This window comes from Xyrauchen texanus, chromosome 19, assembly GCF_025860055.1.
Source record: "Xyrauchen texanus isolate HMW12.3.18 chromosome 19, RBS_HiC_50CHRs, whole genome shotgun sequence".
NCBI lineage: Eukaryota > Metazoa > Chordata > Actinopteri > Cypriniformes > Catostomidae > Xyrauchen > Xyrauchen texanus.
The window spans coordinates 39,802,501-39,827,117 of record NC_068294.1 but is presented as its reverse complement, the minus strand read 5'-3'; the positions used below and the strand labels follow the sequence as shown (position 1 = coordinate 39,827,117).

The 24,617-nt window shown below is 36.3% G+C and overlaps 3 protein-coding genes across 3 annotated transcripts; 2 read left to right on the top strand and 1 right to left on the bottom strand.

The window, feature by feature from the left end:
- Positions 1-479: 479 nt before the first annotated feature.
- si:dkey-27i16.2 (regulator of cell cycle RGCC-like) lies at positions 480-5,281 on the bottom strand. Its single transcript, XM_052150150.1, has 5 exons — positions 5,145-5,281; positions 4,870-5,010; positions 3,883-3,963; positions 3,308-3,370; positions 480-911 (listed from the first exon to the last, which is right to left on the bottom strand). The coding sequence occupies exons 1-5, from the start codon at positions 5,164-5,166 to the stop codon at positions 904-906; spliced, it is 315 nt and encodes a 104-aa protein (XP_052006110.1). The 5' UTR covers positions 5,167-5,281; the 3' UTR covers positions 480-903.
- Positions 5,282-7,543: 2,262 nt separating this feature from the next.
- Positions 7,544-11,819, top strand: pcdh20 (protocadherin 20). Its single transcript, XM_052149981.1, has 2 exons — positions 7,544-7,628; positions 8,869-11,819. Exons 1-2 carry the CDS (start codon positions 7,608-7,610, stop codon positions 11,347-11,349), a joined length of 2,502 nt encoding a protein of 833 aa, XP_052005941.1. The 5' UTR covers positions 7,544-7,607; the 3' UTR covers positions 11,350-11,819.
- A 3,125-nt stretch (positions 11,820-14,944) lies between these two features.
- plp1a (proteolipid protein 1a) lies at positions 14,945-23,373 on the top strand. Its single transcript, XM_052150145.1, has 7 exons — positions 14,945-14,984; positions 17,026-17,212; positions 19,277-19,433; positions 19,675-19,843; positions 20,264-20,337; positions 22,262-22,327; positions 23,293-23,373. The coding sequence occupies exons 1-7, from the start codon at positions 14,981-14,983 to the stop codon at positions 23,371-23,373; spliced, it is 738 nt and encodes a 245-aa protein (XP_052006105.1). The 5' UTR covers positions 14,945-14,980.
- The last annotated feature ends 1,244 nt before the right edge of the window (positions 23,374-24,617 follow it).

The following is a 24,617-nucleotide window of genomic DNA, read 5'->3' as shown; positions in this document are numbered from 1 at the left end:
CTCCAGGGGATTGTCCCTGTAATAATTGCACTGTAAGTCGCTTTGGATAAAAGCGCCTGCCAAATGCATAAATGTAAAATGTAAATGTAACAATGAACAGTGTTTATTTACAGCATTGATAAATCTTGGTTAATGTTAATTTATGAAAACACAATAGTTTTTTTGTTCTTGTTAGTTCAGATTGTGTGCTTGGATGCCGCGCAGAATGGCGTGGGCCTCCACACGCCTATGTCTCCACGGTAACACGCTCAATAAGCCACGTGATAAGATGCGCGGATTGAGTCACAGACGCGGAGGCAACTGAGATTCGTCCTCCGCCACCCGGATTGAAGCGAGTCACTACGCCACCACGAGGACGCATTGGGAATTGGGGAGAAAATAAAAATAAAAGGATAAAAAGCTCGTTCCTAATATAAGACAACAATTTAAAGACTTTTAATGCAAAAACTTTTATTGAAAAAATTATTTACAAGCAACAACAAAAGTCCTTCATAAGGTACAATTAATATCACGCAATATGTTAGACATTAAACCATTGATATATTTTACAATTTCTTTATGAAAAAAGTGAAAAATAGCCATTTTTAAAATAATCCTTCATAAAAAAAAATTATAACTTGCAATGTGCTCTTTATATTAAATTAGAAATCATGGCTATTTATTCAAATAAAACATCCTCTGAGAAGTACAAAATTCTTCCAGACATCACAATAAATTACAAAGACACTGTAAATCCTATTTCAATACCTGTCATTAGGTGGAGAAATTATTCCAAAAAACATTATACAGCTTAATTTCCTTGTGTCATCCATTTTGATGGTCAGAGGAAACCGAGATAATAGTTAAATGCCATCTCTCCAGGTGTTCAGCTGCACGTGCTCTCTCCTCTCCGATCATGTCATGTCACATCTCTGAAAGCCAGATAAGATTGTGACAACTCAGTTCAGAGGAGTAAGATATCATGGATTTACATGCTAAAAGCGTGAGCTGCTGTCTGGGGAGTTATGATTCATGAGTGTCACTCCACTGAGAGCCTTTTGCTGTTAATTTAACATCAAACATAATCACACTATGAGATATATTTCATGTATTTGTCTTATTCCACAATAGATTCACATGGTTATCTGCACAAGGTTTTTCTTTTCTATCTTTGGGCATGATGATGTGTTTAAAACAACATGTCTTCATTTTTATAAATGGTTTTTGGTTTGTAATGGTGATGGACAGGTTTGTTTACTATAGAGCAAGCTCCTCTACATTAGCTACTATAATGTGATGACAAAACAACTTTTTTAACTTTTTAATGCCAAAAACGTACGCTACACAAGTATATAAATGCAAAGACTTCAAGCTACTTTAGTTTGATTGCACATGTCATCCTGATACTAAATGTGTCCCAATGCAATTCATAATGGAAGTAGGTATGTAGCATTGCCACAAGGGGCACTATAGCGGACATTAACATAAACTGTCTTCTTCTATGGTAAGTTTTCTTTTTCAGGTAAACTACTGTCATGGACAGCCACAATTTGAAGAGATCTTGCTGAGCAGGTAAGTTAAAGCTTGTTAAACCATCTACATGTTTAAAAGTGCACTCAGTAACTTTTGTCTTTGTGTTTGACTTACACTGACACCTAGTGGCTTGGATGCAGCATCATTTAAAATCAATCGTTTTCAGTGTCAGATGCCACTGTAGAAATGTAGTATTCACAGTCAGCCATGATTACTTTAATCAATGAGTGAAAGTGTCCAATAACAGGAGGGTTACTGAGATTAAGCGAGTAGTGTTCGGTGATCATGTGATTCTAACATGGCAACCCCCATGTGTGGGCCCTCTCCATGTAGAATAAAACAGCTTTTATAAGGTTACTGATATGACTGGAGTCTTCATTTTAATGTGAGTGCTCATGATTTCCTACATATATTGCAAAATTACAATTCATGTCTTTAGGAGTTAAACTTTTTAATGTGGAAAGAATGGCTGAGTCCACCTTTAAAGCTAGCTTTCTGAGCAATAACAATCTAGTTCAATGAAACATAAATTTGAAGGTAACTCTATCGCTCCCTTTAGGTTTGTTACTGGTACAACAACGCAAAAATGCATGTTAAAGCTAATGTACAAAAGTTACGTTAAAAAACGTTCTCCTATCTCAACTTCAAATGCAGGGACAGCACGTAGCCATTCGTAGGTTGATTTTTCCTGAAACGTGTAAACTTTGTAAAACATTGCTGTTTGTTTGAACATCCTGACTAGCCTAATATAGCAACATTTGCTCAACCAATGGTGTGAGTTTAGGGCGGGACCATCAGTTTGAAACCTGTTTAAAAATAGTCCTTATATTTGAATTGTGTTTGGTTATATGGCGATTATGTCGCAAAAATTACACACTTAACCATTTTAAGTATATACAACAGGAATGCATGCTTGCAATGCATATGCCAAGCATTTTCGTCTGCATTTGCATACTTGCATAGAAATGTTTCTGACCTCAATGTACACACTTGTTGTGTTTGGATCCGAATGAACCAATTATCCAATGCCACATGAATTGATATGCCACAATATGCTTTTAAAACAGCCTGATTCCATGAAAATGATGTGAATTATATTATGTGGTACATTAAATGTTTCGCGCCAGTTCCGAGGTGAAATGTCCACTGACTGGCGCTAAAAGAGAGTGATATGTTCTCCTAAACAGATGAGGTTTTTATGGTTAATGCTCTGTCATCAACATCCCAACTCCAAACCTAAAACCTAAACCTAACTGATAGTGTCATAAAAGCAAATGTGAGATGAAAAGGCAATTTAGAATGAAAGGGAATTGCTAAAGCAACCATGTCATTTTGTGGTGCTTTTATGACACTTTTGGCTCACGTGTCGACTCGCGTGCTCATCAGGTCTCATTATTCATTGCATTGCAAGTGCAACACTCTCAGTTGAGCCACTCTGCAATTTGATAGCAATCGAACAAGCTTCTACATATACTGTAGTTGGTTATGTAATGCAAACGTTAAAATGTATTTGCCTTACAAGTTAAGAAGGTGTTGTGATGTCAGGGCTTAAATGAACAGGGCGTAAAGTAAGTGTTTATGAACTGATAACCTGCCATTTTATTAGGGATTTGTGTGAAAGTGAATAAAAGTAATTGTTGTTGGTGCGTCTCTAGTGTTCATTTCACCAGGAAACTGCTGCTATAAATTTTTGATCAACAATGTAACATGATTCTATGAGATTGTAATGTGCAGTTTGCATCTACTTTGCAGTTAAATGCCTTAAATGTGAGCAATCGTCAAACTGTTGTCATACCTGCAAGCTCCCTATCTAGGTTTTCAATGAAGCTCTGTAGGTCACTGGTGTCCCCGAGCCTGGCTAAAAGGAGAAGAGAGAGAGAAAGAGCAGATGTGAGCACAGTGGAATGCTTCAGACTATGTGGAAATGCAATTAAGTTCAATGGCATTTTCTGTTGAACACTTCTACCAGAACGAAATGTGGTCATATTTCGATCGGAATTACGGAAGGCAAAACAATAGGGGGAGAAATCCCTAAAAGGCATAGTTTACTAGCATACTTTCAGCAGATCTTCATTTATAATTCCCATGATAGTGAAACCTACAGGTCATCTCGGTTTGCCAGATACATATAGTTCACCATCATATTCCATTCCTTGTCAGCTGTACAAAAACAGCTATACTTCTATGAAGTCAAATTCAGTTTCCATGCTGATCATGCATGCATATACAGCATCATAGCTGTACAAACACAGACTACAATGAGATGGGTAGATATAGCACAAAAGGGTTAGACTCATCTGGAGCAAATGCAACTGAGTAAACCTATATAGTCTTGTTTAGGCTATCAGGTGAGAGCCATTATGCTAATACCTTTAGAAGCGGTGGTCATGCCTACGATGTTGAGATCCTCTTCACTGGCATTCAAACTGTTTCCCAGTGACGTCTCACTGCCTGCAAAAGACACAAAGCATTAATGTGTGTCTCATACATGTGAATGCACTACAGGAAGGTTGCAGTACACAAAGCTTTATTAAAGACACTGAAATCAAAGACTAACTAATCTCCATTCTTTTGCATAATCTATTTAAGATTCTGTATATCAAAACCAAGACAGATGTCAATCCCACAAGGGCAGGGGGGCAGGTTTGCAGTCTTTGTGAGGAGCAAATGTGACCTTCTCCATCATTTTGAGTCACGTTGACCCCAAAACCACATGTTGAGTTTTATGCACTAATGTAAAAAAGAAAATCTCAGTTTACTTTTGATAGAGTTTGTATGTTTCTATTGCAAACCAACGGAGATAATAATTGAAATGCTTTAAAATGCTTATGTCAAAATGCGTTTCTTGGTCAAAGTGACTCAAAATGACGGAGCAGGTCACAACAGTCCCCATGTGAAGAGTAAAACCTGAAATGACCTACAACAAGGAAGCAGCTTTACAAAGGGACTAAATTTTAAATTACGTAAATGTGCTGATTAAAGTGTTGACTATTATTTTAAATTAATAAAGCTTAGGGTTTGGGGTAGGGTATGGAAAATATATGTACTTTTTTTTTATTTATTTTTTGTTTGTTTGATCCTGTAACCCTAGGATGCAGTATATAAAGTTTTCTTTTTATAAAGAAATGTACCTGCAAATTATCCTTCTTTACATTGCAGTGACTTACATTTTAAAGTCTTGTTAAAAAAATATTTTTTTTATTATCCAAAAACAAAATAAGCATCCCTCTTAATACTGTATGTCTTGTATGCAAGTACTTTTCAAATGTATTATTCATTATAATTTAGTATTCATAACAATTTTACAGCCCAAGTGTTCATCATAGGATAGTTAGATTGTAATGGATATGTTCTTACAGTAATCTGAATCTTCTCCATCACTCAGTCCTGTGCGTCTCTTCACATCTCTCAGCACATTTTCACAGGTGTGAGGTGTGCTCATCTCCTTCACTACATCATTAAACTCCTGCAGCAAGTCTCCTAGCTCCAAATCCAACTCTGATACAATTCAAATCTTCCATTAGAATTACACAGGCCAAGATAGACAAATTACCAAACTAATTAAGATGAATAAACCTAAATTATTTGCTTTTACAAAAACAAATTACATGAGATTTTGAAAAGAAACCTACCTGAACAATTTGGTGTAGACATGCTCTGAATGGTTTTCTGAATAAAGTGCTACAAACTGTGACGCTCACACTGTGACGAACGCGATGTGTTCTTATCACTGATCTATAAACAGTGCAGTGGTTCTCATACATGTTTATATTGACTCCTCCCACATCATGCGCGTCGGCCAATCGGGACACAGTTTTGTCTCCGTGGTTACAGTAAAGTCTTGAGTGGGCAAGCGAAGCAACTTTCCCTTGACGTCAGCACACATGACGTCACATGCGGAACGAGGGAATTATATTTTCCGACCACGGTAGTCTCGTTTAGTTATTGCTTAAGGCAAAGTTAAAGCACTAAAATAACTGACTCAATACGAGTTCTTTGAGCTATAATTACATTGTTTTTCTCGTTTGCCTGATTAATCTGTCCTACTATCATTAACTAGATTTAAATCTAACCGTACAAAAAATAAGCACGGTAACCATAGTTTTAGACAATAGCAACCATAGTTACTACTGATATGTTTAAACCACAATATATTAATATGGCATCTCCATCAAACAAACAAGCTTTCAGAATCGTTCTGTCAATTCGTTTAATTTTTTTTTTTTTTTTGGAGTATTATTACAGTTGTGGTAAATGTTACCATAGATGTAGTAAAAACTGGCGTTTGGGCACAAATTATGGTCTCATATATATAACTATATATATATATATATATATATATATATATATATATATATATATATATATATATATATATACTATATATATATATTAGACAGGGGTGGGGTGTAACGGAATACATGTAACAGGATTATGTATTTAAAATACTAAATATTAGGACATATCTGAAGGTGTTTTTAAAGATTTCTTGTTTCAGTGGCGTACCCAAAATTAAAGGCTTATAAATAAAATAAAAAACAGTGTCACATATTTGCTATCATTGTAAAGAAAACTTAAAAAAAAAAATAAATAATGATATAGATTATGATACTGAGACACTCAGCCTTAGAAACTGCACAAAAATCACACTCATTGTTTTTATCTTATTTTTCATGTTGACATTATATATCTCTGTGTGTAAATAAGGTGGCTCCAAAAATTGCTTTTGTGTCGTTCCCAATCATGTCAACTGTATCTGAGAAAATGTTTGCATTGATACGACAAAGCAATCGTAAGTTATAGCATTACAAAAATAATGTATTATTGTGTCTAAAAATGTCTCCAAACAAATAAAACATAATAACTGTACATAAGAATTAATTACACATGCAAATGACTAAAGGTATGCATAGCATGCAGACATGATTTTAGTAATGACATTTCACAGAAAGACTGCCTTTTGATTCAATGAGTCGGCATCAAGTTTGTGTCATTTACTTAGCGCCACCTCCTGGTGGCCATATGTAATATTGTGCTTTTTGTGGATAATCTAATGATCTATGCATCTGATTACCTTGGGCTCCTTTAAAAGATAATCACCTTCTCTGAGTAATGATATGTGATACTTTATGTTATAAGCTAAAGGTATACAGTATAAGCAACACCAAAATAATTGTCAAGGACATATACTGTTTGTAGAATACATGAACTGTTTGTATTCTACTCTGAGAACTTTCCAACAACATATGACACATAGCTGTTTGATGTTTTTACTGATTGCAATAATGTACAATGCAATAATGAAAAAAAAATATCAAAACAGAACACTTCTGTTTTGTCTGCAAATTTCAAAGCACTTATTCAGTTTTAGTCATAATGCCTTCATGCATTGGAAAGAAGAGCTTCAAAGATTTTAAACGATTCCTACTTTGTGTTGGTCAAGACTGTAGTTTTTAATGTTTTGATGATTTATTCTTTTCAGCGGGACCATCCGAGCTTAAAGGGTTAACTAATGTTAAAATATACAACCTCTGATTTTAAAAATGTATTAGGCTACTATATGTTGAAACATTAACCAAGATTAACTAATGCAGTGAAATAATTGTTTATTGTTATTTCACCTTACTTATGTTAACAAATAGAACCTTATTATAAGTGTAACCAATAATTCAAATTTTGTATCAATTTTTTATTTAAATCAATAGTGTCCAATTCATTGTTTCATAAAAGCTGAATAGCCCATCGAACCACAATAATATAATTTATATTATTGTTATATAGAGTGTATATTATTTAAAAAGCATTGTGGATTTGCTACTCATTAGCCATTTGAAAGGGAAATCGTATTGTCTGCTAACACATCTACAGAAAAAAATACTTTAATGATCCATCCATCATCAAGATCTTAAGCAGATAAAAACATCCCGTCAGACCAGTATTTTATCCATTAATCTAACAGTTAATAATCCTGCATTCACCTGTAGCACAGGTAGGAGAGAGATCCGCCCCCGACACATTCCTTTGAGCTCTACACATTTCATGCTCACAGAGTTCAACATGTTCTCGAAGAGTAGACAGCTCAAGATGACAACACAATGACATTGTCCACTGTACAGGTCAGTGTTTTAAATATTACTCTCGAATTAATACATGATGATATCATTATTATACATTTAAATCGCATGTTTGAAGTATTTTGGGGGTTAGATGAACGTGAACTTCAGTCATTCAGTTAGTATGCAGTGCTCATTGATGTATTCTGTATTTATGCCTTAAATTAAACATTTTTAAGTCTATCAGTTGGGTTAAACACTTTATCTCTTCAGTTCTTTTGGTGGTTATACAAGACAGGTTTTTCATAAGAATAAGATAACAGATTACCTAGATAAAAGATATATACAAAACAGTTTGAAGTTGAAAAGTCTTACCCCACTCTAAAATGTTAATGTTTTACTGGCACTTTTCGGGAATAGCGTACAAATTGGTGTCACATTACTTCTTTTATTCTTCTGAAAAATAGGAACAAATGCTATGTTCCTTAGAGGAAGTGCAATTTAGATATTATCTTGCATAAAATGGTTACACTTCACAAAAAGGTTGTATTTGTTCATGCATTAGGTTTCATGAACTAAAATGAATATTTTATTAAAGCACTTATTTTTTGGGTATTGATAATTTACGAAAGTGCAATTGTAGTTCATAACGCATTGACTGATGTTAGCATACACAACGTTTCAATTTAAAACATTTTGTAGAATACTTAAAATCAACATAAACCAAAAATCAATCAGAGCTGTAAAAGCATTGTTATATGTTATCTAGTTAATTAAATACAACCTTATTGTAAAGTAGTCTATCGCCAATAAAATTAACATGGCATGCAAAGTTGATTGTTTCAAACACATGAAAGGCATTCATAAATCTCAACCATTCTGCCACCAAACGTATTGTAAGAAAAATAATGAAAGAAATATTTTTACTCAGTTTACTGGAAAACAAACGTTTCCAAATCTACCAAAAAGAACCAAAGTGTTACTTTTTTGAAGAGTTTTAAGTCCTATTTTGTACCTTGTTTGCGGAAATTGCTTCCTGGTATGTACCTAAAGATAATGATTTTTATATCAACTAAAGCACTTCATAATAACTTCATAATATATAGTGTATTTAAATGTTAAATCTCACTCTTTGTATCTACAGTCAAATGAAAGACTTTAATGCAGACTGTACACCAACAAGGTCTGGCATGGTGGTTGGGGATTACACGTTTAAATCCAGAGTCACAGTGGTTAAACTTTCATATGGAAAGAATGGTGTTGCTTTCTGCCAAGGAGTAATTCCTCTTCTCTTGTTTTGTAGTGGGTGCTTCTCTTGGCATCTGCTGGGCAAATCAAAAGCCATACGCTGCATTTCACCATCCAAGAGGAGCAAAGTGCAGGCGCTAAAATTGGAACTCTAAGAACGCACTACTCGCCTCCATACCAGCTCCTTGGTGAGAAGTACATCAGGGTGGATAAAAACACAGGAGATTTGTATACAACAGAACGCATTGACAGAGAAACCTTGTGTTCATCACAGCTGGATGGAGAATGTACTGTTTCAGATAATGCACTTGTGAGTCCTAATTCTGAACTGGTGCAGATAATTGTCACTGTGGAAGATATTAATGACAATTCTCCTTATTTTGAAAGGAGTGAGATTTCTTTAAGCATACCTGAAGATGCACAGATTGGTACGGGTTTTCCACTGGACGACCAAGCTATAGATGAGGACATTGGCAGCAATGCTGTGATACATTACCATTTAGAAGGTTCCAATGGCTTTTTCGGCATTAGACAAGACTGGGATGCACTTGAGTTGGTTGTACAAAAGCAGCTAGATCGGGAAACGGTTGAAAACTACTTTTTGGTTCTTGTTGCAGTAGATGGAGGTTCATTACCACATAGCGCTACGGCTAATCTCAATGTAACTGTAACTGATGTTAACGACAACTGCCCAGAGTTTGACACCGATAGTCCTCACATTGCTACTGTACAAGGATTAGGAACCAAAGGCGCTGCAGTGGCACAACTTAAAGCCACAGACAAAGACCTGGGCCAAAATGCCCATATCACATTCTCCTTCAGTCCTCAGATCTCTGACAGAGCCAAAACGCTCTTTCACATAAATGGACACACAGGTCTGATCAGCTTAGCTGTGGATGTGAAGGTTGACAGTCTTGAGGAGCACACGTTGAAAGTCGTCACAAATAGCCCACTTTGCCCCCCTGTGCAAATTCAGGTAACTGTATACATCCAACCGGCGGTTAGCCTAGAGCCAGCCATAAAGATCAAGTTTGTCGCCGAGCATAAAAACCAAGTGATTGTGTTACGTGAAAATGAGACCCCCACCATATTGGCCCTCTTGGAGATGAAAGACACTTCTGGGGTTAAAGGCATTCTGTCCTTAGAAGCAAACGGCATGCCATTTTCTTTGAAACCGCAAGCCAGCGGCTATTTGCTTTCAACATTAAAACCGCTAGATTTTGAGATGTGCAGTGAATATGATGTTACAGTAGTTATTTCTGATGTTCAAGGTGAACGCCTGCATGGAAAAGAGGTGATCAAAGTCATGGTTGAGGATGTGAATGATAACGCCCCAAAGTTCCAACAAGCACGCTATGAAATTAAAATCAAGGAGAACAATAAGCCAGGAGTATTTCTGCTAAAAGTCACAGCTAGTGATGCAGACAGCCGTCAGTTTGGCAAAGTGACGTATTGGCTTGTAAACAGGGGGCCATTTAGAATTAACGAAGACTCTGGAGTGATATCAATATCGGAGTCTTTGGACAGAGAACAGCAGGGGACATATAACCTGACGGTGCTGGCCAAAGACGGTGGCATTCCACCTCAGGAGGCCTTTGCGATAGTGTCCGTAGGCGTATTGGATGAGAACGACAATCCGCCCACTTTTCCAACCCCACATTTTTACTTTTTTGTGTCCGAGAGCATTCCACATCTCTCGCAAGTTGGCAAAGTCCCCGTAAGTGATGCTGACGAAGGAGAAAATGGAAGGGTCATGGACATGCGCATCTTAAACAGCACCATCCCCTTCGCCATTGACCTTGCGCAAGGATCGCTTCGTAATACGGGGGAAGTCGACCGTGAGAAGCAAGACCGCTACGAGCTTTTAGTTCTTGCTGTAGATGGCGGTAGTCCTCCGCTTTCCACCACGGTGCAAATTACGGTTTTTGTGGAGGATGTAAACGACAATCAACCGCAGGTCATCCTTCCTAGCAGCAACCTCTCTTGTTTGACCATATCTCCAACTACAAGAAAAGGAAGCATGGTAACAAAGATATTCGCCATTGATGAGGACTCAGGTATGAATTCGTATATCACTTACGAGATCATTGCAAGAGAACCAGCTCTCCAAAGCCCCTTCAATATTGACCAGCGCACAGGAAACATCACACTGGCCCATGATCTGCGCAACGAGCATCACGTCATGCACCATCTCTTCATAGTCGTTCGCGACGAAGGGAAGCCGACCTCATTGCAGACAACCGTGTGGGTCAACGTTTTAGTCAATGAGACTTTGGAAAAATGCCACGTGAATGAGGTTCCACAATACACATCACCAACGATACCCCCTCCGACCCCACTTTCTTCCAAAGACTGCATATGTGAATCCAAAATGTCGCTTCTATTTCTCTGCGGCCTGGGCCTGATGGTTCTCTCAGTCTTTGTTCTTCTGGCAGTTGTTGCGCTGTTTATGCAGCACAGAAACACGAAAAGGAAAGTGGACAAAAAGAGGAAATGGGACACTAAAAACTTGCATGAACTGAAACGTTTAAATTAAAAGAACGTTCTTGCAGTTATACCAGGGGGAAAATGTTCAAATGTTTTTTAAAGGTTGTATAAATGTTAAAAAAGAGTACAAAAGTTTTGTATAAAAAATTTTTGCTAATGAAAGACCTGGCTGATGATGTTTGCTTGCTGAATTTTAAAAACAAAACAAAAAATCTTTAAAACATTTAAAAGAGGAGTTAAAGAGGAGGATCAGTGCATTTCAAGTGGACTAATGGACTATGTTCTGTACATCTTTACGTGTCAACAGGGGTGTAACATTATATGAAAAGGAAATATTTGCATGGGCAGTCATGTGGAAAGAAAAATGCACCTTTTTTAATTTTTCCCATGATTCTCATCCTCTTGTGAGAAATACTGCAGACTTTAGTGGCATTTACTCATTAATGTATGTTAGTCATGCTCTATATAATCAATATGCCGGCTGCATTCAGCACAAATATATAGATCAGTGTGTCAAAACCCTTTTTTGTGAGTGTGTCTTATATATCACCACAGCTCCATCATTGAGGTTTAGGGACCAAGGTTCAAGTATGAGCTCCTTTTCACTCCTACAATCATTTAGCATTATTAACTCAACAAAAAACTATTAATACTGTTGGGAGAAAACCGATTACAAAGTGTCTTCCTGTCAAACTGAAGCGATTTATGAATTAAACTGTGGGACCTGATGTTTTTTAACAGCATTTAGGTTCGACCTGGAATGTGTCCATAATAGACAGGTAAGAAAAACACAGGATACTCAAATTACTGTAATATCCATTTTATCCATATTGGTATGATTGGCTGAGACATTTGATGAGACAAAAATAGGAAAGAGTGTTGTTGTGGAGAAGTGTGAGAAACAAGAGCACTGTTGCAGAGATAAACCCGTGGTGAAAAACAGGTTACATTCAGCCATTTAGATTTTTAAAGGATCGCATTAAAAAGATATCTGATAGCTCTGATGTTGCTTTTGCTGTGGATTTCCACAAAGGTGAACTTTGTCAATTAAGTGACTTTTCACCTTTCATACATTGTTACATTTCAACAAAATTATTGATTGAGTACAGCATGCTACAAAAAGCTCTGATGTTCCTTTTGATTTAAGGTGAGGGATATACTGTATCACAAGAAACTGTGGTTGAGGAAGCCCAGAGAAGAGGCATTGGAGGGGTAGATACTGTAGGCAGATGGGAGATATGACACTCTTATGTCACCAAGTTACCGGTTATCTGATAGCCACCCTTTCACCCCATGCAGGTAGACAAAGACTCACTTAACAAACTGGATTGGTGTTTGTTGTTTTGGAAGTATCAAAATACAAAAGAAGGAAATTATTCTTTTTTGAGTGCCATAAAAGCATGAATAAAACGTAGATGGAATGGAGAGACGCTTTGCAAACTTAAAGCAAATGACAAGCAATTTGTAAATAATAACTATGGAAACATTTAATTTATAGAACTTGTTTTGTAAAATATATATGTGCATCTTAAAATGGAAAACAGACATATCCTATATATTTTAAAGAGTTGTATCTTTGTATGGTGGCTGACACATGTGCCTGTAATGGAACCTGATTGTCTCTAGAAGCTTAGCTTCCTGGCAGCAAAGCTGGCTTTTTTTCTTCAGTCCTTTAAATGACAAAACAACATGCATGTTTAGGCAGGTCTGCTCACCTTAATGTGTACAAGGAAGAAAACACTGGTTGTGAAGTTACCTGGAATGTGTCCATAATAGACAGGTAAGAAAAACACAGGATACTCAAATTACTGTAATATCCAATTTATCCATTTGTTATATTTTGAGTGTTTGACAGTTATTTTACACTATGGTGTTCAGTTATTTTAATGCATAAATCCATTAATAGCATGCATTTCATATTTGAAATAAAAAATCTGGCGGGACTATGGTACAGTGATGATATCAGATTGCAACACCATAGTACTTTGATACATAGTCTACCATAGTACTGAATGATTAACATATTCACATCCCGTGGTATTTACATGTTACTCCATACTTTTATCTTAGTGATACTTTCTTATAAATATATAATACAATTTTAAATGGGCCATTACATTAGAATGGTGTCTGTGTTGAACAGACTTCTGTAGCTGTTGCACAAAATATTGTCATCCATCGCATTTTTTTTTTTTTTTTTTTTTTTGTTAATGTAAATTGATCATGTCTGGACTTGATGGAGTAGAAGTACTGATATAATCAGCATACACACACACACACACACACACACACACACACACAAAAATCATGATTTTTAAATAAAGATGCATGGGTGTAATATAAATATAAAGGAAATACAGCATTGAATGTGAATGTGTTAGAATGTTATTTCAATTTGAAATTGCTCTTACTATTTCTTCCTTCATAAACTATGTTTTGCTCACAGGTCAATAAAATTAAATAATGTTCATTTTGCTTTGTGCATTGCATAGTTAATCATGTTTAACTTGCACATCAATCTACCACATTAGAAATATTCTAATTTATCAGATATTATAAATTGTATATTATATTGTTCTGGATTACAATATTTCGAATGTGCAAAGCTAATGTAGGCTAAGCTAGTAGCAGGAGCACAAATGCAGTTTGATTAGTAAACACTAGGGGTCACCGATGAGTCTAATGTTTCTGCGGTCGTGCGCTGCAGAAGAATGAGCGTATATATTTTACCACGTACGATCCGATTGGTAAACAAAAATTTGTAACTTGTACTAAGAATAAACAAATGACAAATTAACTCAAGTTTAAAAGAATAAAAACTCAAACCCTTAAAAAAATAGGGGAGGCCATGTTTGAATCACCAAGACATTCCTTAAATGAGCTAGCACTCCTAAATAAAAGTTGCACGTCCTAAATAAACGAATAGTCATTTTGAACATATTTGTAACATAATGAGCACTCACATAAGATGAACACTCCAACAATATCAGTGTCCTTTTAAAAGCTGTTTCTACATGGAGAGGGTCGACACATGGGTTCTGCCATGTTAGAATCCCATAATCAGACAAATACTACTTGTTTAATCTCAGTAACTGTACTGTTATTTGATCCTTTCACTCTTGGATTAATTTAATCATGGCTGGGTGTGAATAGTGAATTTCTATAATGGCATTGGTAACTGAAAACAATTGTGTTTGAATGATGCAGCATCCACGCCCCTAAGTGTCAGTAGTCCAAGATGATATATTAAAAAATGAACAGAGTACACCTGTAATTGTTAACATGTTTGATTCAACAGCACACAAAGCATCAGACAGCTGTTTTCAGCACTTTTTTACAATCTACTTTCAAAAATGAGCTAAAAGCCACATGTAACTCTTAAAACTCCTAGCATCTTTAAAGCGCATGCATATAAAATGATGAAATACAAATCAATATCCATTTTTCAAGGATTTTAGTGCATTATCACATCATGGCCTGTGTCATTATTTACCTTGAACTCTCGGGCCTTGGGCCATTCATGCAGGCCAATGAAAAGACACATTTCTTAAGGTTGGAGTTTGAGGCTGTCTTCAGTTGTGTTCATTGTGTGGGAGACTGTGAGAGGAGCAGTCTGTTAGATTATACTGAAGGAGCAACAACTAACCCCACATAGTAGCACTACACTGCTGCCAACAGACATGGGTAAGGGCAAACTTTTTAATCTATTATCAGGATATGAGTCGTGTCTAGGACATTTCAGGAGTTTTTAATATATAATTTAGTTTCATTTCAGATTGTGTTCTTAGTTTGATAAACTAGAGTAAAGCTTGACAGTGAGATACTTGCATACACATTTGCAAACAGTTGATGCAAGAGAGCGTCTTTGTGTGTGTGTGTGTGTGTGTGTGTGTGTGTGTGTGTGTGTGTGTGTGTGTGTGTGTGTGTGTGTGTGTGTGTGTGTGTGTGTGTGTATTTGAATATTTTTTTATTATTTTAAATCAAACAACCTACTTTTTGTTAAATGTTTTCTTTTGTTTTATTTAGATATGTTACTGTGAAGAGCAGCTTTGTTGTACTCCAAATAGTTAATTTAGATTTTAGACTAAAACCTTTTAAGTTTAACCAACTTTTGAGACTGATTTAAATATCTTGATGTACTTTTTATTGTGATGACATAAAGGTTAATTCAGAGTTATTTAATTGTGATGATTTGATGTGCATGTGTTTGTTATTATAGTTATCAATTAATGATATCTAATAAAATTAATCATTTAATATTAAAATCCATTCAAAGTAAAAAACAACAAATTGAATACAGTTTTTTTAATCAAGTTGTTTTCAGTTATTGAGTTTAATGCAATTTTGATATTATCACTAATCATTTGGGGGGGTCAAACAACATAACTAATAATGGATCCCTATTACAGTTCTCTATAAACATCCTGTGTATGTACCATTACCCCCAACTACATCCCAAATCTTCCCCCCTTCTTTATTCACTATTTCTCCCTTATACTCATTTTAGTCAGTCCGTAGGGGTCTGAGGTGCACTGGCTCTTTGTGTGCTCGTCATTGCAGGCCCTTGTGTTGCATCGAGACAAAGGCTATTGTCAGTGCAACCACAAAAAGAGACACTCTCACTCTTGGTCCTCCTTATTTTCTCACACTTTTCACACCGTGGTACAGATCAGCTCCGTCACCCACCCCCACACCAGCACATGATACGGATGAAGGAAGAATGGCCACTTAAACCAGTCCTCCCAGACTCACGATTTAGAGCCGCAGCTGCGTCTTTGTGCGCAGTTGTTTGCATGATCTGGAATGTGCTTCAGTTTTGGCACGTGTGAATGGATTTTAAATAAGGGTCTATGACAGTATAGGTTGTTATTGTTTTAGATTAGAATGAGCACTGTTTGCAAATGGATATGGTGTGTGTTGGCACCAAAAGTCAAGTCATTTTTATTTGTATAGTGCTTTTCACAACACACACAGTTTCAAAGCAGCTTTACAGGAAATCGTGCATTAACAAAAAATGAAACTGTAATATATATAATGTTTTAGAGTGATTATTGTGTATTTTGATTAGATATGATTGTAAATTGTGTGTAGAAATTAAATAATTAAATAAAAATTGTATTTAGAAACCCCAGTGAGCAAGCTGAAGGCGACTGTGGCAAGGAACACAAAACTCCATAAGATGTTGGTTAATGGAGAAAAATTACTTTGGGAGAAACCAAACTCACTGTGGGGGCCCCTCTGGCTAAATAACATGAATATAATGCCAATATTAATTATTTATGTGCAGTTCAAGTCATGGTTTTAAATTTGTAAATTAAGCGTTAAGGTACATTGTTTTTTTTTTTTTTTTACTTTAAGATTAATGACTAATGTCTTTGAAGTCCATCCTGGATTAACTGCCAAAGTTCACATACGTAGATGCGATTGTCCTTTGTTAGTTGACTGATGAAGGCATTTGTTGGCAATTAAATGATAGTCTATGTATTCCATTTCAAGAGTAACCCAGTGGGGAAAGCTAGGAACCACTTATCCTTCAATTCCCATCCAAAACTTGCTGCCATGATGCTAGGGTGCTTCACCAGTCATTGAAAACCTGGAAATATCAAGGAGTTTAATAATTTGTTCATTCACATTTCTATGTGTAAAAATGTTCTACTTGTTTACTGATAGAAATTTTTTCTTGACTAAATATGGTCTGTCCAAATGCTTGTGTGATGAATTGCAGGTTGTTATGAATGCTGTATGCGCTGCCTGGGAGGAGTGCCGTACGTCTCTCTGGTGGCAACTCTACTGTGTTTCTCTGGCATTGCTCTGTTCTGCGGCTGTGGACATCAGGCACTTACAGAGAGCGAGAGACTCATCGAAACCTACTTCACCCGAAACAATCAGGACTACATCACCCTAGCGTACATGTGTGTACCATTAGCATCTTGCTGAGCAACCGTAGTGGGGTCCAAAAGTCTGAGAGCATGAGAGAAAATGCATCATTTTGCCTTTTTTATTTTTATTTTAATACAAAATTTTTCATTACACGTTATATTGTAATGAAACAATTCAATTACAATTTGAGTGAAAACTTGAATTGAAACTTTAATATTAATACTATTCAATGAAAGCGAGGGAAATGGAGATAACATAATCAATGTCACAAATTTTGCTTACAGTTGATTAGTGAACTAGAAATAATTCAATCGTAAATATGTCTTATTCATTTTAGATTATTATGTTTATTTGTTTTCCATTTTTTCAAAATACAAAATCCTAAAACTAGATTTTGAATCCCAGATTTTTATTGTGCTCTCAGACATTTGGTCCCCAGTGTATATGTGATCCAATCAATCGAATGGCAAATCAATTTGATTTGCCCAAACATAAAGTAATTTGTAAGTAATTTATAAGAAAACGTACAGCTTTTAATGGGTCTTAACTAGAATAGGGCTAATAGGGCTGACATTATACATTACAGTACTTTTGTTGTCAAATAGACGTAACATGATAGACGTAATCATATTAAACTAATAAGGATGTGGTTCAACATGAACAGTGCCACAGTGAGAGCCTCAAGTGCCACAAGATAATAGACACTTATATTCAAAATACACTCTTTGATCTCTTATGCAGTGTTGCTTCTCAGGTACATTCATCTTATTTGAAGGATTTTTCAATATTTTTTAAACACAAAGATTTTTAGAAGAATATCTTGACTCTGTACGTCCATACAATTCAAGTGCATGGTTACCAAAATTTTGAAGCTCCAAAAAGCTCATTAAAGTAATCCATTAGACTCCAGTGGTTTAATCCATGTCTTCTGAAGAAATCCAATCAGTTTTGGGAGAGAACAGATCAAAATATAGCTCCTTTTTCACTATAAGTTTTGACATCAACAATCTCCTTGTCAATAAAGATTTCAAGCTTGATTACACTTCCCATATAGCACTTTGTGCATCCATCAAGTACTAGGAAGTGTAATCGAGCTTGAAATCATGATCGTGCTTAGAGACTGCAATGGCAAGATGTACAGTGAATAAGGAATTACATTTTGTTCTGTTCTCAACCATAACCGAATGGATTGCTTCAGAATACATGGATTTAACCACTGAGTCTTGTGCATTACATTTATGCTGCCATTATGTGATTTTTGGAGCTTCAAAATGCTGGTCACCATTCACTTCCATTGTATGGACCTACAGAGCTGAAATATTCTTCCAAAAATGTTCATTTGTGTTCTGCAGAAGAAAGTAAGTCATACACATCTGGGATGGCATGAGAGTAAGTAAATGATGAGAGAATTTAAATTTTTGGGTGAACTATCCCTTTAAGAATAGGGTTTTACCTGTGTATTTTGCACTGAATTATACTTCCTAATAACCCTCATGTATATTCCCCCCTGTAATTCAGTAAGGGAAATTTAAAGGTGCACTCATAATTTTTTTTCCAAATTAAAAAAATCTATTCCTAAAGAAATGAATTGCAGTTTTAAAGCATATGAATAAAATCAGGAGCTTGGAACTCCAGTCATATCAGTAACCTTATAAAAGCTGTTTTATTCTATATGGATAGGGTCCCCACATGTGGGCTGCCATGTTAGGATCACATGACCTGCCAAATACTACCCACTTAATCTCAGTAACTATCAACTCTCTTATTGGACAATTTCATTCATGGTTAAAATTAATCAAGGCTGACTGATGATAGTGAATTTCTAAAATTGCATTTGTAACCGCAAACTATTGATTTTAATGATGCTGCATCCAGGCCCCTAGGTGTCAGTGTATACGATGATATAAACCTATTAACTCAAGGCACAAGCTGAATTGCTATTATTAAAATAATAGTTAGTTACTGCCCTAAATTAGAATGTATCTGTGTTTGAGGAAGTAGCCCAGCGAGTTTTAAACCACTGTTTGGAGAGATGCTTTGTTTAAACAATCTTGTGCAAACATGTTTCTCATAGTCTGTCTTTCTCTCTCCTGTAGTATTGAGTATTTCCAGTATGTTATCTACGGCCTGGCCTCCTTCTTCTTCCTGTACTGTATAGTCCTGCTGGCGGAAGGTTTTTACACCACCAATGCGGTCCGGCAATCATTTGGAGAATTCCGTAGTACCACTTGTGGCCGCTGTCTCAGCACAACGGTGAGTGATGAGTTCCAGTTGACTTTGGGCACAGTTAATTTAGCTAAAGGACACATTACATCCTTAAAGGAGTATTTCTTCCAAAAATGAATATTCTGACATCATGTATAGTCATTGGTCCTTATGCAGCTTTGGAACAACATTTGGATGAAAAAATTATAATGGAATTTTAATCTTTGGCTGATTTATCCCATTAAGACAGAATGCATAAAGTTGATGTTTTTACATATTTCTCGCACAGTTCATCGTGATTACATACTTCCTGGTTGTAGTCTGGTTACTGGTGTTCTCCCTGTCTGCACTTCCTGTCTACTTCTTCTATAACATGGCAAACACCTGTCAGACCATTAACTTCCTGTCTGAGACGCCCTCCAGCATCAACCAGCTGTGCATCGATGCCAGACAGTACGGTAATGACCTTGCGATGCTTTCATCACATCTGTTTTGTCTTGTAACAGCTTGAGAGTTTGATATAGCTGAAAGTAATAATAATTAAAGTCTGTTTGATGCTCCTTAAACTTGACTTTTGTAAGAACAAAATGAAATGAGCCTCTTCTAGATAATAACATTTCTTGATGTTCAGATGTTCTCAAGGAATCCACTCTTAGAATATTTAAGAGATTATTTACACAAGCAATTAACATCTGGTCATGATTTACTCGTTTCAAAACCCATATGACTTTCTTTATTCAATGCAACATAAAAGTCATAAAGGTTTTGAAATGCATGAGGGTAAGGGATGACTGAATGATGACTTCTCATACCTATAGTATAACACTACACTGTGCCTTGGGCTTTTACATGTTGTTTTATGCCTTTGTCTCTCTAAGGTTTACTTCCATGGAGTGCAGTTCCAGGAAAGGCTTGTGGAATGACCCTGTCTAATGTATGCAAAACAAGAGAGGTAAGACATGCCTCCGTGTGGTTCAGTGTAATTCCTGTAATTCTTCAGAATAATTTCCTCAAGGTTTGCCAAATCTAAGCTAAAGTCAAACATTTACATGGTGCAGCAGAATCAAGGCCTGTTCACACTGACAGCAATATTGCTGGAAGTCGCTAGTGGGTGGATTATTGAAACAGTCTATAGAACGAAATTATTCATAATAAAAAAAAATTCTTAGTATTTTCTTGAGGAAAAGGTTACTAATATTTTGTATTCTCAAAAAAAAAACATCAACATTAATAGTTATCGTAGATACTTCCATACGGACTTGTAATTGATCCTATGAACTCTTGATTTTTTTCTTAAAGGAATATTTCGGGTTCAAATTACGCTCAATCGACAGCATTTGTGTTATGTTGTTTACCAAAAGAAATATTTTCGACTCGTCCCTCCTTTTCTTTAAACAATGCAAAAATCTGTGCTCCAGTGAGGCACTTGCAATGGAAGTGAATGGGGGCCAATCCGTAAACAATAAAATAATCATCATTTTAAAAGTATAGCCAGAAGATGTAAATAATATGCATGTTAACATGATTTTAGTGTGATAAAATCACTTACTAACCTTTTCTGTGTTTTACAACTTTGTTGCTGTGATGAAGTAACTCTAAAACCTAAAACACTAGATGACGATTTAAACAACTTTACAGCTCAAATAATACTTTAATTTTAACAGGAGAATTAATGTAAGTGTTTTTATAAAATTATAAGCTTCATATTTCTGCCTTTTTAAACCCTCACAAATTGGCCCCATTCACTTCCATTGTAAGTGCCTCACGGTAACCTCGATTTGTAAGAAAAGGAGTGATGAGATTTATTTTTGTTTGGTAATCAACACTATGCCACAAATGCTGTTGATTAAGCTTAACTTGTATTGAATCCAGAATATTCCTTTTTAAAAAATGGCATGGATCTAGACCCAGGTCGCTGGACTGCTGGTCACTGGTTGGCATAAGGTGTTCTGTCGCTGGTTGCTGTGGCGTGGGCTGCACCACTAGCCCTAGATCTGATCACCATGAGATGCATTTTCCCCTACAAAAATAGGATAATCTTAATTGGACAAGAAATTGCTACTAAAATATTAAGATTTCACAGGGGAAAATGTTTGTATTTAAATTGCTGCAGTGAATAATGCTTTATATTATGAACAAAGATGAACTATTATCAATGCATGAATCAAACTCAGTATGACAGCAATTTCTGACAATGGTCTGCACTTATATAGCGCCTTTTTAACCTTAGCGGTATTCAAAGCGCTTTACACTGCATCTCATTCACCCATTCACACACACATTCAGACACCAATGATGACAGAGCTGCCATGCAAGGCACTAGCCTGCCATTGGGAGCAACTTGGGGTTCAGTGTCTTGCCCAAGGACACCTCAGCATGTGGAGTCGTGTGGGCAGAGAATCGAACCGCCAACCCTGCGATTAGTGGCCGACCCGCTCTACCACCTGAGCCACAACCGCCCCGTAAGTGGGTGCATCATTATATATATATATATATATATATATCCAGCGGCCCCTGACCTTTCTGAAGTTGAGTAGCCCTGATGTAGAACATCATATAAAACAATGAAATCGGTCACAGTAACAAGAACTCTTCTGTCTTGCCGATGCTTGATTACAGTATCTCACAGTAGATGGAATATATGTGCTTCAATGTCTTCCCTCCTATTCTTTTTTATAAAGTTAAACTTTTCTCAGCTTTGTCAAGTTGCTGGGCATGGCGGTCACTGTCACTCATGTTGCCGGAAATAGCCAACTCTCTTGGAAACGAAATGATTTCTGGACTTTTTGTCATTGTGAGATGCTGTCGGTGTAAACAGGGCTTTAGGATGTCAAAGTTCTTACTTCATTGCACTTCACTTTACCCTTGTTTTTCAGTTTTTCCTGACATATGATCTCTACATCGCTGCCTTCGCTGGAGCGGGGATGACAGTCTTGGCTCTGGTGAGTGACTGAAACAGAACACAATCAGAATGTGTTCGCATGATGGCATGGCCGTAGGTGTCAAAGCATTCTGTTCCTGCATTATTAAGGGGTTGGCTGTAATGTATTGTTCACAGTCATGGTTAGGAATAACTTATGCAATTGTGAGAACTTTTTGTCAGTGTATTTGTTTTTATTCTTTAAAAGGGAGTTTTAAGCATTGTGAGAATGTCATGACCACAAACGTGTGATTGGTGATATTTTTTAGAACTGGTGTCAAAGCCAATGCTGTTGCACTTTCTCAAATATCATAGTGCTTTTTTATTAAATTAAGCTAAAATAATATGAGAGAAAAATATTTTAGCTTCTTTTCAGGTTTATGAATACTGTTTGCTAAGTCATGCCTTACTATTACTACTAACACTTGGGGTTAGAGTTGGGATTTGATTAAACCCCTAACTCTACAGTAATTATTCAACTTTGGCACATAACACAACATGAATTACACTTTTTAAATGTGGCTTGTTGAGAAGAGGTGTGCTTTTACTTTTCTAAGCAATCGGATTTGGGATTTACATGGCCGGGTCTAAGGAGGGGCTAGTTGGGGCATTGCACCCATTGAATTTCCATACCCATTACCCTTCGTCCCCCGGACCAACTCCGAAGCATGATCAAGGGGGACCAACCCAAGTGAAATTATCAAGGAGAAATACCCCAGGGTATTTCCCCAAGACATAAGCAAAGATAACATCCTAGTACCGCACCTGGATATTTACCTAATGGTAGATTAATCGGGTGGGAAAAAAAAATCCATAGACTTACATTGAAGGAGGGACCAGGTCATTTCTAGAGACCAGGCTATCATAGATATTATAGATGCGGTGAAGTTTGGCATGGGCATGCACCACTAACATTGTTTTGTTTTTCTAGTTTTATGTTAGTTTTTTGTCACTGGGTCATATCTCTCTTTCTTTCTGTCTCTTCAGCTCACATATACTGTGTCCACCACCTATAACTTTGCAGTTCTACGGTATCTGGGGAGAAAGGGCATCAGTCCACGGTGTTAGCATCTTCACGGTCCTGGTGTCCACCAGACGTCATCCTTCTTCTGCCAATAACAGCACCATATTGGAGCACTTTAGAGTTCCTTATTATCACCTTTTCCACACAACAACACCTTTTTCTGACTCTTTTTCAGATTGCATTTGATCTAAAGATTAATTCTTTAATCTTTGCTCCAAATTAGCAGTTTTATCCCCTATATTTTTACATCCACCCCTCCTATTCTCCAGTAGCATTTTTTAGAGAAATATGTTGAGTTTCCCATCCCCTGGGAAATTTGTATTTGGTACTCATATTAAGTTTAAACTTAGTATTTTGTTTCGCATTTGGTAGTCGTAATTGATAAGTGTGTTTATGTGATTTTGATTCAGAACAAATTAATGTGTTGGAATTTTTTTTATATTTCTTTTTTACTTGCCAACAACAAATGAAGCTTTTTAGCTGTAATGCAAAAACAAAATGAAGCGGAGAATGCATATTTATTTGATGCATATTTAAGGTGAACTTGATGATTTATCTTTGTATTTTACACTACTACAGAATATTATTGGAAATACTGTCATATTAGCTTGTTACTTCAAAACAGCTTAATGGGTCGTATTCTGGCAAGCATTATCACTATTTTTCATCAACAGTACACAATGCATACAAACTAAAATGTTCAGTAAATATTTGCAATACAGAACTTAAAGACAAGCCACAGTTTCACACTAGTAATTATGTTGGTTTGACAAAGCCAACTTACAGTTATTCTACAGACTATGTTCAGTGGTTTTCCAAAATCCATAAATCAAGACTAAAATTATTCAATTGTAAGACTATAATCAATTATAACTCCGCTTAGAGCTTTCTACATCCACCAAACTCAGCACATACCTTCAGAATTTTCTGACTTGGGTTGCTTTGTGTTTTCTTACTGATCGGAGGTGCAGTTTTTCCATAACGGACCACAAAATATTCCATAGACTCCAATAGACTTTCAATGATGGAATGTTCAAATGGGCCAAGACTCTGTCTGTCTATGGTGCGTCTCAATCTGCTACCTAGTTTAGTAGTCAGGGTACTAACCAGGGAGTCGGCCATTTCTAGGGCTGTGCCATTCGCAGATTCATTCCATTGCACTGAATTTTCCCTAAAGATTCCCAGAATGCACCATAAAAACCAAGGAGCATATTTGCTCATAATATTGAGAAACCAGAACCATGAACATGTATATACCAGAAACATTGTCAGGTCTTTTAGAGTCTCA

What these genes read in the sequence shown, in the direction of transcription:
- pcdh20 (XM_052149981.1), top strand. Translation starts at nt 7,608, where the DNA reads ATGACATTGTCCACTGTACAG. An exon ending in TGACATTGTCCACTGTACAG is followed by an intron (nt 7,629 to 8,868) that starts GTCAGTGTTTTA and finishes CTTGTTTTGTAG; the next exon opens with TGGGTGCTTCTCTTGGCATC.
- si:dkey-27i16.2 (XM_052150150.1), bottom strand. Translation starts at nt 5,166, where the DNA reads ATGTCTACACCAAATTGTTCAG. An exon ending in GTCTACACCAAATTGTTCAG is followed by an intron (nt 5,011 to 5,144) that starts GTAGGTTTCTTT and finishes GAATTGTATCAG; the next exon opens with AGTTGGATTTGGAGCTAGGA. An exon ending in CATGACCACCGCTTCTAAAG is followed by an intron (nt 3,371 to 3,882) that starts GTATTAGCATAA and finishes TTCTCCTTTTAG; the next exon opens with CCAGGCTCGGGGACACCAGT.
- plp1a (XM_052150145.1), top strand. An exon ending in TACATCACCCTAGCGTACAT is followed by an intron (nt 17,213 to 19,276) that starts GTGTGTACCATT and finishes TCTCTCCTGTAG; the next exon opens with TATTGAGTATTTCCAGTATG. An exon ending in GCCGCTGTCTCAGCACAACG is followed by an intron (nt 19,434 to 19,674) that starts GTGAGTGATGAG and finishes TTTCTCGCACAG; the next exon opens with TTCATCGTGATTACATACTT.